Below are 13750 nucleotides of genomic sequence, written 5' to 3'. Positions count from 1 at the left end.
CTGATTGGTCTCTGATTTTTTTTTATCAAAGGTTAATGTCAAAGGCAGGTCATTCTCCCTCTAGAGGGCTACAGAACACATAGGGTTCTATTTTCATTATTTAAGCGCATGGTCTAAACTGCATGGCAGAAGTGCTTTTACGGTGTGTCCAAATCCATGTTTGCTAGTTTAACGGCGGATAATTTAAGCGCTAAGTAATTATATAATTCTATTAGGAGGTTTACTACTTGCTCTGAGTTAAATAACTCAGAGTTTTCACTAAACCTGCTTCCTGGAATACTCCCCAGATTTTTGTTGGTCTAAGTACAGAGGCTTTCAGTTGCATTCAAAATAGCCACGACCCAGCAATGCACCTGAGCACAACTCATTTTAAGACCAACTGCCCAGATGGATGTAAGTTCATTTGCTATTTAAACAACGTGGGCACTGGACAGGAAAATGACCGCTGTGTCGATCTGCAACTAGCAAAGACGCCAGGTGTAAGATAGAGCCCATAGTTTTTATTCCCATTGTCTAACAGAAAATGCCCCTGATTTAGTCCATCAAGACCTTTTTAGATTGTTCATTTAATCATCATGGTGTTCAGTTAGCAGCTGGGTCAAACATTAAAAACCCAAAAATCCAATATTTTTTTTATCCAGAGCCCTATCAATGCTTTACATGTTCACTGACACATATTAATTGGGAACAATATGTTTTGACTCAGATTTCTCCTCTTACAGGACATTCACATCCCTGTCACAACATGGTACCACTTTACAATAAGACTACCCTTATAAAGGACTCATAAATGGCTTGCAATTAGGTTATTAATTAGATTGTAAACACTTTATAAATAATTAATAAACACTTATAAACAAGATATAACACAGTTTTCATACATCAAGTTACTGCTGCATTTTTTATCTGTCTATTCTGTTAAATCTCAGATCTTGCTAGTTGCTTACCTTACTTTATGTTGTGCCTTTATCAGTCAGCATGTTAAACTGTCAGCTGCATCTCATTTCTATGACCATTTATTTATTAGTTCCTAACATTTATAACTGCTGAAAGGGAACCTTATTGCAACGTATGAATCACATCACCATTTACTAATGAGTTACTAACATTTATAACTGGAAAAAGGGAGCCTTATTGTGAAGTGTAAAATGCATGACCATCTATTGATGAATTACTAACATTTATAACTGGAGAAGGGAGCCTTATTGTGAAGTGTAAAATGCATGACCATCTATTGATGAATTACTAACATTTATAACTGGAGGAGGGAGCCTTATTCTTAAGAGTGAAACACATCACTAATTACTAATGAGTTACTGACATTTATAACTGGAGAAGGGAGCCTTATTCTTAAGGGTGAAACATCATTAATTACTAATGAGTTACTGAGTTCCCACTAGAGTGATTGCACTAGTTTTTATTTTACACCAGCACACACTAAGAAGTTACATACTTAAAAAGCTGAGATGGTAGGAGGGAACTACATCATTCATGCACACAATTACATTTATGGTACACCATTAACAATAAACTACCACAAGAATTAACAACACAACACAAAGACTACATGATGAACAATACACGTACACTTCTACTAGACACAACGGGAACCGTAAACTGAACAATAACAAACTGGGGATAAAGAACAGTCCATGGCCCCAAGGCATGCTGGGAAGCTCCGCCCATCTACCCCCAACACGCATCACAATATACCACTTTAATATGATAGCATATGTCATATCAAAACCTGTGATAATAATGAAGACGGCTGCTGATAGCATGCTGAAAATGTCAAGGTAAACAATACTGCCAAAGCCTTAGCATATGAATCTGGTCATTTGATATGAGAATTTAATATGCAGTAATTTGACATGCCAAATGAAACTTTTCGTCTATTAAGATATGCAAATGGTGGCTAAATGCCAGTAACTTATTAACACATCTCTGATGGTAACACATCCCTGAGAGGTATAAATGCTAGCTGATGGAGAGGACAAAGTAACCAAAGTAACCAATGAGATCGGAGTCTTAACAGTACAGATAAATGTGGGATCACTATTTGGCAAGCAACAGATGACTGCTGCATCTAACAGTTTATAATAGCTTATTAATGATTTGTGAAGTGTTCACAACCTAAATAATAACTAATTATAAACCATTCACAAACCCTTTATAAAGGGTAGTCTTATTGTAAAGTGAGTGTTTAGAGTTCATCAGACAACATTCATCTCAATAAGACTGAGATACATCTGAGGTCATTGCAGAGTCAGTGTGATTTAGTGAGCGTATGAGTGAATAACAGAACAGTCTGTGAGAAATGACAGAAATATCTAAAAAATAATGATACACAGTTTAGGACACTATGGGGTGAGTTTTTATCAGGGATAATTCAACAAAAAAAATCAGTCAAGAGAAGGATGAGACTCATATTTGTTAAATCTTGAAAACCACTCACATATTTGTTAAATCTGGGTTAACGTTTTACTCTATATAAAATCTAGGAAATCTTTTTCTAGACATTTCACACATTTTACATGCACCCCCCCAAACTGAAACTCCTTGCTGTCTCACCCTCACCGACACTACTTCAATGTTTTGACACATCTCTAATTTCACTTTGAGACCAGTCTCTTTAAGCCTGGTGAGCACAACCTCAGGACTTTCCAAACGCTCCTGGAGTGTAGGTGATTACACTGATATGCCATCAGGGTAAACCAACATGTTCTGTAGTATGAGGTCACTCGTGGTGATCTGTATAAAGCGCTGGAGCACTGAAGGACCACTACAAACTGCAAAAGGCATCTTCGTATGCACAAATACTTGTACATGCCGGAGGGGCTAGTGAATACTGTCTTGTGTTTCACCTTTTCAGCAACTGTGACCTGATGGTACACATTAGCCAGATAAATGGTTGGATAGAATCTGACCCCCTTTAGTCCACCAAAGCTTTGGAAGTGGAAAAGCATCACGCTTAGTCTTTGCATTAAACTGTACTGGTGCTCCATGTCTGTACTGTACCTGTGCTCTGTGTCTGTACTGTACTGGTGCTCCATGTCTGTACTGTACCTGTGCTCTGTGTCTGTACTGTACTGGTGTTCTGTGTCTGTACTGTACTGGTGCTCCATGTCTGTACTGTACTGGTGCTCCGTGTCTGCACTGTATTGGTGCTCCGTGTCTGTAATGTACTGGTGCTCTGTGTCTGCACTGTACTGGGGCTCCGTGTCTAGGGACAGAGTCATGGGAATCTCGTCCTCAGTGTGGATCTTATCAGGGAATCCCAGGATTTCTTCATCAAGACCAAACATATTAGAAAACCTGGTTGGTAAAGCACTCAACTGTCATGACTCTTGTCGCATTTCTAGTTATTCCAGTTTTTCCCTTGTGTTTCTAGTGTGGTCTTTTCTTCGTGTCTCCTGTGCTCCCCCTGTTGTCTCTGTGTGTGTGTGTTGTGTGTGGGCGTGGCGTCCTGTCTCATCAGTACGGCACACCTGCAACTCCTCAAACTCCTCGAACTCCTTGACGCTGCTGCTGCATTTATACACCGGCTTTTCGTCTGTTCTCTGCCAGTTCATTGTCTCAGTCAGCACCGGATCGTTTGCTCCCCCGCTACCTGCCTGCCTGTCTGCGTACCTGCCTGCGTACCTGCCTAGGTACCTGCCTGCGTGCCTGCCTGCCTATGCACCTGCCTGTGTACCTGCCTGCATACCTGCCTGCGTACCTGTCTGCCTGCCTATGTACCTGCCTGTGTACCTGCCTGCATACCTGCCTGCGTACCTGCCTGCCTGCCTGTGTACCTGCCTGCGTACCTGCCTGCGTACCTGCCTGCATACCTGCCTGCGTACTTGCCTGCGTACCTGCCTGCCTGCCTGTGTACCTGCCTGCGTACCTGCCTGCCTGCCTGTGTACCTGCCTGTGTACCTGCCTGCGTACCTGCCTGTGTACCTGCCTGCGTACCTGCCTGTGTACCTGCCTGCATACCTGCCTGTGTACCTGCCTGCGTTCCTGCCTGCCTGCCTGCGTACCTGCCTGCGTACCTGCCTGCATACCTGCCTGCGTACCTGCCTGCGTACCTGCCTGCGTACCTGCCTGTGTACCTGCCTGCCTGCCTGTGTACCTGCCTGTGTACCTGCCTGCGTACCTGCCTGCGTACCTGCCTGCCTGCGTACCTGCCTGATCTTCGACCACAATCCTCACCTCTAGCCACACTCTCCGCTCTGTGTTTGCCTGTTGTCTTCTGATCATCTCCCACTCACCGGCCTCACCTCCATCAGCCTCCGTCACCGAGTGTTTCTGCCTGCCTGCTCATCACCCCACTGCCCATAGCTCATACCACAATAAATACCCGTTTAACCTTCTTTTCCAGTCTGTGCCTGCATTTGGGTTCGCTCCTACGTTTGTAACATCAACTCTGATTTCAGCTCAGGCATACCACCTGTGATCAGCAGAAACTGGACTTCAAAAGGCTCATCAGTGTCTACACAGCCAACAGAAGAGTACGGAGAGTCTAATCTGGATTTGGGTTGTGCCCATAGATCTTCTTAAGAGAAATGAATAACCTGTGCTGGGAAGAGGTTACCTGAGGATGTCACTAGAGAGGGCACCACACAAATGGCTCTAAACACACTGGAGTGCCTGTCTTAGACGCCCCTTAATCTTGCCATGATCACAGCTACTGATGAGACAGAGATGTGAACAACCTCCCTTCCAGCCGTCCATGCAAAAGTCATCTTGTCCACCAGATCAGCATCCAGCACCCGTTGGAACACTTCTCTCGACTTTCAGCGTAGTTTCTCCACATAACAGGTTGTCAAAGTCAACATGCACCAGCTGCCTGCACCTGCTGAAAATGTTCATGCCAATGAGATGAGGCACTGCGAGAGAGCCATGCGGTTCTTTTACCACTAAAGAAATAGCACTTTCAGGCAGTCATGCCCATACTTTTGACATCCACTTCAGTGTCGCCTGGATATTGTATGTCTAACCCAGCTGTGCAGCTAAGATCTTATGTCAGCTAGATACAGAGAGTATGTCCTCCTCTCTTCCAAAAGGGGCTCCCTAAAGACAACACAAACACAAAGTATTAAGGATCGAAACCTTCTCTGATATTTTAATATTTCATATGACACAGACATTCACTCACATATGGGTTTTACTCATTGATAATGTGATTTCTTTCACCGAACCTGAACTTAACACAAACACAAACACAAACAAATGGGTAAAAAATAGACAAAGCTCCAAAAGACACAGGGAGAGTTTGAAAAAAACAATGTCCAGACCAATTGTCAAAAAAAGACTTGAAATACAAGAAGAAAAAACACACAACCAAAGACAAACGCTCAAAAAACAAACAAACAAACAAAAAAACGCAACCACAACTTGCCGGTCAAATTCCAAGACTGAATAATAAAAAAAAGTAACAAATGCAACATTTGAATATAGAAAATGTACAAGACACAGGTGCAGCTAATGGCAGACAAGTGCTTTTTCCTAAACCCTGTGATATATCATGTCTCCCTCTAGTGGCCAATGTGGGAACCTGCTGAAACAATTACAGGAAGTGGCTGTTTTAATGAAAAATCAGTGAACATTTCAGTAAGAAAAGAATATATCAGAACAGGTGAACGTTCATTGTTTTGTCAGAAAGAGAAATCATCTCTCTGACAGAAAACTCCAAAAGACTTTTTTTTTTTAATTCATTCTCAAAATATCCAGTCAATACACTTACATGCAAAATGTAAAAATTCACTGGTTTTATTTATTTGTTATTAAATTAATAATAATAATAATAATAATAATAATAATAATAATAATAATAATAATAATATTTATTTAGAGCCCAATATCACTATTTATAGTCTCAAAGGGCTTTACATGTCTATAACAAAGTCAAATCAAAATTATATCATGCATAAATTCGAGAAAATAGATAAGTCTATAGTTTTGTTTTAAAGGTATTGAGAGAGTTTGCTTCTCTAACTTCTTTAGGTAAACCATTCCAAAGGAAGGGAGAGCGGAAGGAAAAGGCTCGGTTTCCAGCGCAAGCCCATGTACAATGTTATACGTTTATAAGAGGACCTTAAAATCTGCCCTTGCATGAATTGGGAGCCAATGAAGGGAAGCCAGGACAGGGTTAATGTGATCAAACTTCTTCGTTCGGGTCAGAATCCTAGCAGCAGCATTCTGGACCAGCTGAAGACTATTGGTACTAGAGGCAGGCAGACCAGAGTACAGAACATTGCAGTAATCGAGGCGAGACGTGATGAATGTGTGAACAATGGTTTCTGCATCAGCCATACTTAGAAAGGGCCTAATTTTAGCAATGTTACGGAGGTGATAAAAGGTAGTTTTGGTTGTGTTCTTGATATGAACCAAAATGTTTATTCGTATTTCACAAGTTGTTTATTTTTCCTCCAAGTCTGTTCATTTAACTTTAAACACTTTATGGCTGTCAGAATATGTATACACATTAGAAGGTTTGTGTCATTTGTGCAATATTGATGTGAGTTAAGAAAAGCTTTTGTTTTGAGTTAATTATTCATCAGGTATGTAAATATATTATTTCATTCTGTCCTTGAATAGTCATAATTGAAAGTCGAATGATATTATTTCATCAGTAATTTCATGTTAGTCTTGAAAACCTGTTCTGTTTCTCTCAGCAGTGTGTCGACGTAACACTAGACAATGCTTACAGAAATTACAGTTTGAAACTCTATATTTAAAACTGGACACTGTTTAAAATTATACACTGTTTAAACGTGGATATTTAAAACTAGATGTTGTTTAAAACTGGGCAATTCATAAAACTGGATATTGTTTAAAACTGTAAAATAAAACTGGACATTGATTTAAAAAAAATCTTGTTCACTTTTTGCTGAGAATGATACTCTGCCATCTGCTGTTGGGATGAGGTATGACATTTATATTTCATATAAAGTCCCTCACTGGGCTCTGTTGGAGAGTAGGAGCACATTATGGTGAAGTAAATCTGATAAAGATCATCTCACAGTTTATGACTAAAAACAGTCTCAGTGTCCTAGTACTCCCAGTGAGTAAAATACTGGTGTGTGTGGTGTTTTTAATATTCTCATCTGTCAGTCATGTGTTCTCTCCTGTGCAGACTCTGATCTCTGTAGTTTATGGATGAGTGACACACACACAGAGATCAGTCCATTTCTCTACATTTTCACCCACTGCTTTGGTCTGAATCTTCTTTTAGTTGACACCCCCCCCCCCCCCTTGTTTTTAGGGGAAATCTCCTTTCATTCAAAATGCTTTTCAATCTGCTGAATATGAATCATTTTTATTTATTTTCCAAAACTGTAAAAAAGGAATGATAATCTTATTCTTAAGTACTGTGATGAACATTTCAGCCAATTTTATCCAGTTCATTCAGAGACACCATAAGCTACTTCACTACACTGCACATGTTCATATGTGGGTTTGAATGTTAGAGACACATGCAGCTCTATCACACATAAACACTGATTCATCCACAAGTTTGAGTCACAGCCAAGATGTAAGATTTTTTCCAAATTAGTTGAGAACATTTTTCTCTATAATTTTGGCTGAGACGCCAGCAATATACATTATGATTAGTTGAAGATAATGATGTGTGTGTACTCTGAGTATATCTACAGACAGTATCAGCTCTAACTGTGCTGTTCCACTCTGACACAACACTGCAGTGGTAAGATCCTCAGAGGAGAGAGTTTACAGACATTACAGAATAACGGAAATATTCTCTGAGAAAAAGTATGTGTGAAAGTGTGTATGTGTGTGTTAGTAAGAGGGTCAGAAAATGACACTTTTCCTTTGTCCCAGTCCAACTGCACTCTGATCCTCTGGAGTTTCTTATTGAATGTGAGGGGAGTTCCGAACTGTCCTTGGAAGTATGACCAATATCTCCCAGACGAATAACCCACACGCCAGATTCCACCATGGACTCCTGTTCCCTTTCTCTGGTTTGACTCTGTGGCCACACCCACATACCATAGTGCATTATTCTCCACATCAACATCCCAGTAGTGTGTCCCTGAGTTAAAACCCTCAGAGCCCAGGACAAATACACATGGACTGAATCTCTCTGGATTATCAGGAAGCTGCTGTTTCTCATCACTAAATCTCACACTGGTCAGATCCTCAGACAGGATGAGTTGTGGAAACGCAGTGTTGGGGTCCAGAATGACAGGGGCTGAAGAGAGAGAACAGAGACAGAGAGATGAAACATACTTTCATTTGAAGTGTTTCGAAGTTCCAGAAGCTCCAAATCATTACAAAAACTCAGTAGAAAAACTTAGTCTCATGGTAGCAGAAAGAAAGTGCGTGTATGAAAATGATGAGTGAACCTACAGAGAAAACATGTTGTCAGTGTAAATTAGGGATTTCCCTAGTTAGGAATCCTAAATTACGATGGCATAGAACATAAATTTAGAATGACAAAAAATGGCGGCAGCACTCTTGTTAAGTCTATATGGCAATGAAGATGAAGAACATGAGCACAGAAATGTAATGATTGAAAAGCTACTCAAACCATATGATGACGCTTATAATTTCCCAGACCATGTATTAATGGGTAAATATTGACTAACAAGACGATTAATTTTGAATTTGATCGATGTGCTACGTCTGGCTCTGGAGAGGCCTACACGGTGGCACTGGGCTCTGGTAGTGGTTGCACAGATTCCAGATGCACTTTGTTTTTCTCTCTCCACCTGTCTTCCCTTGATACTTTAGCAAAAAAAAAAAGCGCTTATCTTCTTCGCTTTGGTTGCGATGGTAGACCACTGCCCCACCTTTTTTTAAAACTACGTCTGCAGTCTTCAAAACTCTGCTAACTTATGTGACAGCGTCCGCCACCACTTCTACTTGTCAAGTGTCCCTAGATAATTGAGAAGAAAACTTCCAGAAAAGGTGGGGTTTCCTCTCCTCCACCGACACGATTAATGCCTCCAACTCCTTGTGGCTAAAATTGTACGCCGTCTTTTTCGTCTACAATAGCAATGAGAGCTTGATATTATGGCTAGTGCATTTCGAGCAGCCTAACGGTACATTCTAATCAAAGATACAGCCGGTCTCGTGTGCAGTCTAAGCATGGACACAGGCATGACAGGACAACTGCCAACTGAAGAATTGTAGCTAGGAGAGTATAGGACACAGCCACGAGTTTAGGAATTGCCTCTGCAATAGGAAGACAGGATTTTCCTATCTTTTAAACTTAGGTTAAGATAAGACAAGCAGTTCTGATGTTTTTCTGTAACTGAGGGCCCCTGTTCTCCAGGACAAACACTCACTGTATTGAACGATCTCCTGCATCTTCTCCCACACTCTGAATCTCAGGTTGCCCAGGTGCTTTGCCACATGGATCAGTGCTCCTGAAAGCATCTGTGGATCCTGCAGTGTGCACTGGGCTCTGGAATAACATTCAGGAGTCAGTGATGTTGTTGGTTTGGTATCAGAGATAAACAGAGAGCTCACAGACAGCAGGATTACCTTTTCTTTGTAGCCTCAAAGTTCTGTGAAAGAGATCAAATGGCATGATGTATTGAATGTTTATGATAAATGGGAGAGAGAGGTGGGGGACAGTATATTATCTTCATTTACCTTCAGGAATGGAATGTCTTCAGATTTGATCTCCTCCTCTATGGCTCTGATCGTGTCTGAAAGATGTGATATCTCTCTACTCATCTCCTCAATCTTCTCCTTCATCATGTGACTCTTCTGCTCCTCTTCCTCCCTAAGCACAGCTATCCTGGCTGCCTCTTCATCTCGTAAAAACTGGTGAAGCTTCTCAAACTCCTCTTTAATCTGTCTCTCTGTGTGTTTGGCCTGTGTCTGAAATGAGAAATATGAAAATACACTACTATCATACTACACTATATTTAGGATACTGAATATTTCACAATTATTCTTTTGTGTCAAAATGGTTAGACTATTCTCACCTTAATGTACTCTGCTGTTTGATCACAGGTCAATTTGACTTTTTCAAAGATCTTCAGTTTGTCCTGTAAGGGTTTCAGTGCAGTCTTGAGTTCCTCCTGGAGGGAAATGATGCATCATCACAGAGAGTCTCTGTGTTTTCTACTTGCATACTGCACTGTGTGTGCATGTATGTGTGTGTGTCTGATACACTGACCCATCCTCTATAAACTACACAGCCAAGATTTTACTGAACTGACCTGGCTTGTGATGATCAGAGACACAGGATGACAGACACACAGAGACTGCATCTGACCTTTCACTGCTACATAACACAGGTTTGAAACAGTCTGACCCAGTGGTATTAACTGACCCAATAGTGTTCAAAGAAAGAATTCTGCGTCAGTTTTAGGGATTTGAATGTACCATGGATATTTGAGTAGTGTAGCACAAAACTTGTTCTCCCAGTTTCAAATCACTTTTGAATACATTTTCCTTCAGAAAACGTAAAATTGTTATAATGTCTAATAACTGCAATTTTTTCTTACCCTGTTGTCAATTGCAACTTCATCAATTGTATAGAATTTGTGGTTTGAGTGTTTTTTTGAATCCCGACACACCAAACACACAGGCTGTTTATCATCCAGACAGAAGAGTTTGAGTTTCTCACTGTGCAGACTGCAGAACTCCTCAGACCCTGCTGAAGTTCTCTGACTTCTCTCCTGTAAGAAAGACTCACACAGATTCCTTAACACAAGGTTATGGAGAGGGACATCTCTGGATGATCTTCTCCTACAGATTGGACACTCCTTTGATCCTTTATTATTCCAGAACTTCTGCAGACAAACTTTACAGACACTGTGACTACAGGACAGGACAACGGGATCCCTGAAAATGTCACAGCACACAGGACAGTAGACATCCTCTTCTGACAGTGAGAGTTTGGTAGCCATTTTACAGGTGTCTTTCTTGATGGTGAAATCGTTTTTAACTGTACTTTCGCTTTCAGATGATAAAACATTGAAACTCACATGAACTTCAGAAATTTCTGTCCTCTTCCTGACATCCACTCTGAGGTACAAACTTTGTAAATTCTTTAGTGTTTGTCAGCTTCCAAATAATTAGACTTCTTGTTTTACTGATTAGAGTTTAGTTTTACTTTTTACAGTGGAGGTGTCCGTGTATAAGAACTTGACTGACTAGGTGAGTTTTACTTCCTTCTTGCAGGGTGTGATGGGGGTGGGATTACAGAGAAAGTTTTCTGATTGGTTCCTCATTTCTTTTATTAAAGATCAGTTTCAAAGGCAAGCCGTTCTCCTTTTCGGGACATATAGTTTTTCCATACTTTAACACAAATGCCCCTGATTTAGCTCATCAAGACATTTAGATTTTTAGCTTGTCACAGTGAGCAAATTCCCTGTTGGTCATACTACATGTATTCATACTGTGGGGCCTAGCTGAATACTTTGGATACCATCACCGGACATCTCCGGACTCTTAGGGAGGTGTATTGGTAAAACACGATCACAGGTATATATCTTGTTAAGGGAATGGAATGTGTTCGACATGCATTCGTTTTCTCTCACTCCTCTCACGCACATGCCCGACAGGTTAGAAGTTCTCATTATCTATGGGCGTCAAGGTCAAAAGTCCTTGGCTGCACGGGTATATCTCTGTGTGTGAGACCTTGTAGGCTAGTCTTCCACCATCAAGACTCTGTCTGGGTGCCTCTGATGACCTGCTCTCTGTTTTTGCTGTATACTCTACCTTTTGTTCAATAAAGACAAAAGAGCTACCTCAAGTCATCGTTGTGCCTGTTTACTATTTTCAACACTTTTAAAAAACATTGATGCCCAACGATACAGAATCATATCAATGCCATACATGCCAACCAGGGCCTCCTATTTGCTTTGACTGGAATTTCTTTTGTTAGAGAACAATGACATCACTATCTCAACCTAATGAGTGTTGGGAGGACATCCTAAAATCTTCATCTCAATAATTCATTAAATTCTGTATAGCAGTTTTTGTGCAATAGACCATGTCACAAAGCAGCCCTACAGGACACTGTGCAGAGCAAGACTTTGGCTAAAATAGGAAGAAATCTCTGGAGCGAAAATTCGGAAGAAAGTCTGGGGCGAATGAGATACATCTGAGGTAACTGCAGAGTCAGTGTGAATTAGTGAGTATATGAATGAGAAAATAGAACAGACTGTGAGTAATGGCAGAAATGTCTAAAAATAATGATACACAGTTTAGGACACTACAGGGTCAGTGTGGGTGAGTGTTTATCAGGAATAAGATCAACAGAAGTTCGGTGTAGGGAAAGGTGAGGCTCATACATTTACAGAATACTGACAACTAGAGTTTACGGCATGCACAACAAGCACAGAGTTTCAGGGATTAAAACTGACTTTTTGTTTCACTTTATTCATTGGCCAATAGATGGTGCAATAACACCAACACATTCTTTCTCAATGAACAGTTCTCCCCAGTCGACAAACCACAGTGAAGCTATCTAAACCCAAGAACTCAGAATAACGTAACTCTGTGTGAAATGTACTCATTTAATTGACTAATCATTTAAAATTCCAGTTAGTCTATGCACTGCAGAGAACAGCCAACTGAGAACTTTTGAAGACCAGTTTACAAGTGTGGACCGTAACCTCTGTATGTGAAATGAACAGAGCTCTTTTTGTCAACACACTGTCAATCTCCCTCTCCCTCCCCACATACACTGTATGAGAACAGTCATCAGAATCTCTCACCTCTTCACTCTGTCAACCACAGATGTCTCTCTGTTATGTGTACAGTGACGACAAACAAACCAAAAAGTCACTGAGAAGCTAAGTGAGAGAAGATTGCACCGCTGTCTCCCTTCAAACAATAACAATCCAGCTTCCAGGCATCTACGTTCGATCGTTTATATCCACAAATAAAAACAAGACTGTTTCAGATGTCAAACCTGAATACTAGCACAGCCAGGCAAAGCAAGGCAAGATCATGAGCATTCAAACAGTAAGTGCAGTGAACAAAAAATGCACAGACCCTACTCACCCCATCTCCATGCCGCCATACCGGTGAACAGGAGAATATATTCCCTTTCAAACACTACCCACACCTACACCCACGTGACATGTGTGAATCCAGAAGCTGTTGCACAACTCCAAACACAAGACAAACATTTCATAGAACATCGCATATAGCTCCTATGATATGTTTGAGAGTGATATCATTTTAGAAACATATATGACAATAACACTGTAGTCTGTTCAGGGCTTTGTGAGGACAGAGGTGTGTGTCTCAAACACAACACAACTTATTTCCATGTTGTTATGAATCACTGTTTATTCTAGTTCAGGGGTACAGAGCTGTTATTTTGCTGTTACACCCCTAACCCTCTGTCTCATACACCTACCCACTTACGATTTGGTGAAAATGTAAATGACCTTCTCTGAGATTCTCTTCTTATAGTTTATTTAGTGTCCTTGTGTAGTTATGTTTACATATTTATGTCTTTATGTATATTTATTAATAAAAGTCTATGATTAACTGAGATCATTATATTTCTTTATTTTATTCAGGTCTTGATTTTGAAATTCAGTAGAATAAATCATGTCAGTGAGACTAGGTGCTGTGTGAGAGCCGTGAGGTTCCTTTATCACTAAAAAACACATTCAAACAGTGTCATGCCCTTAGGTTTGACATCCACTTCAATGTTCCTCAGATATGATAAGTTTAACCCATTAGCAGCTGTGATCCTGAGCCACACAGACATGGAGAGCCTCTAATTCTCTCCTTCAAAAAGTTGTTTCCTGTAGAAACCTTCTGT

General features: G+C 40.6%; 1 protein-coding gene across 3 annotated transcripts; it reads right to left on the bottom strand.

Moving 5' to 3' along the window:
- Nucleotides 1-7652: 7652 nt before the first annotated feature.
- LOC115828497 (zinc-binding protein A33-like) lies at nt 7653-10871 on the bottom strand. Of its 3 annotated transcripts, none has more exons than XM_030792503.1 (6): nt 10467-10871; nt 9942-10037; nt 9604-9834; nt 9493-9515; nt 9294-9412; nt 7653-8194 (listed from the first exon to the last, which is right to left on the bottom strand). In XM_030792503.1, the coding sequence occupies exons 1-6, from the start codon at nt 10869-10871 to the stop codon at nt 7653-7655; spliced, it is 1416 nt and encodes a 471-aa protein (XP_030648363.1). The 3 variants fall into 3 exon arrangements, with proteins under 3 accessions (XP_030648363.1, XP_030648362.1, XP_030648361.1); XM_030792502.1 differs by lacking the exon at nt 9493-9515 and adding an exon at nt 9467-9492; XM_030792501.1 differs by lacking the exon at nt 9493-9515 and having other exon boundaries at nt 9584-9834.
- Between the last annotated feature and the right edge of the window lie 2879 nt (nt 10872-13750).

The sequence above is a fragment of the Chanos chanos genome, chromosome 15 (genome assembly GCF_902362185.1).
Source record: "Chanos chanos chromosome 15, fChaCha1.1, whole genome shotgun sequence".
NCBI lineage: Eukaryota > Metazoa > Chordata > Actinopteri > Gonorynchiformes > Chanidae > Chanos > Chanos chanos.
This window is presented reverse-complemented; position numbering and strand designations above follow the sequence as displayed.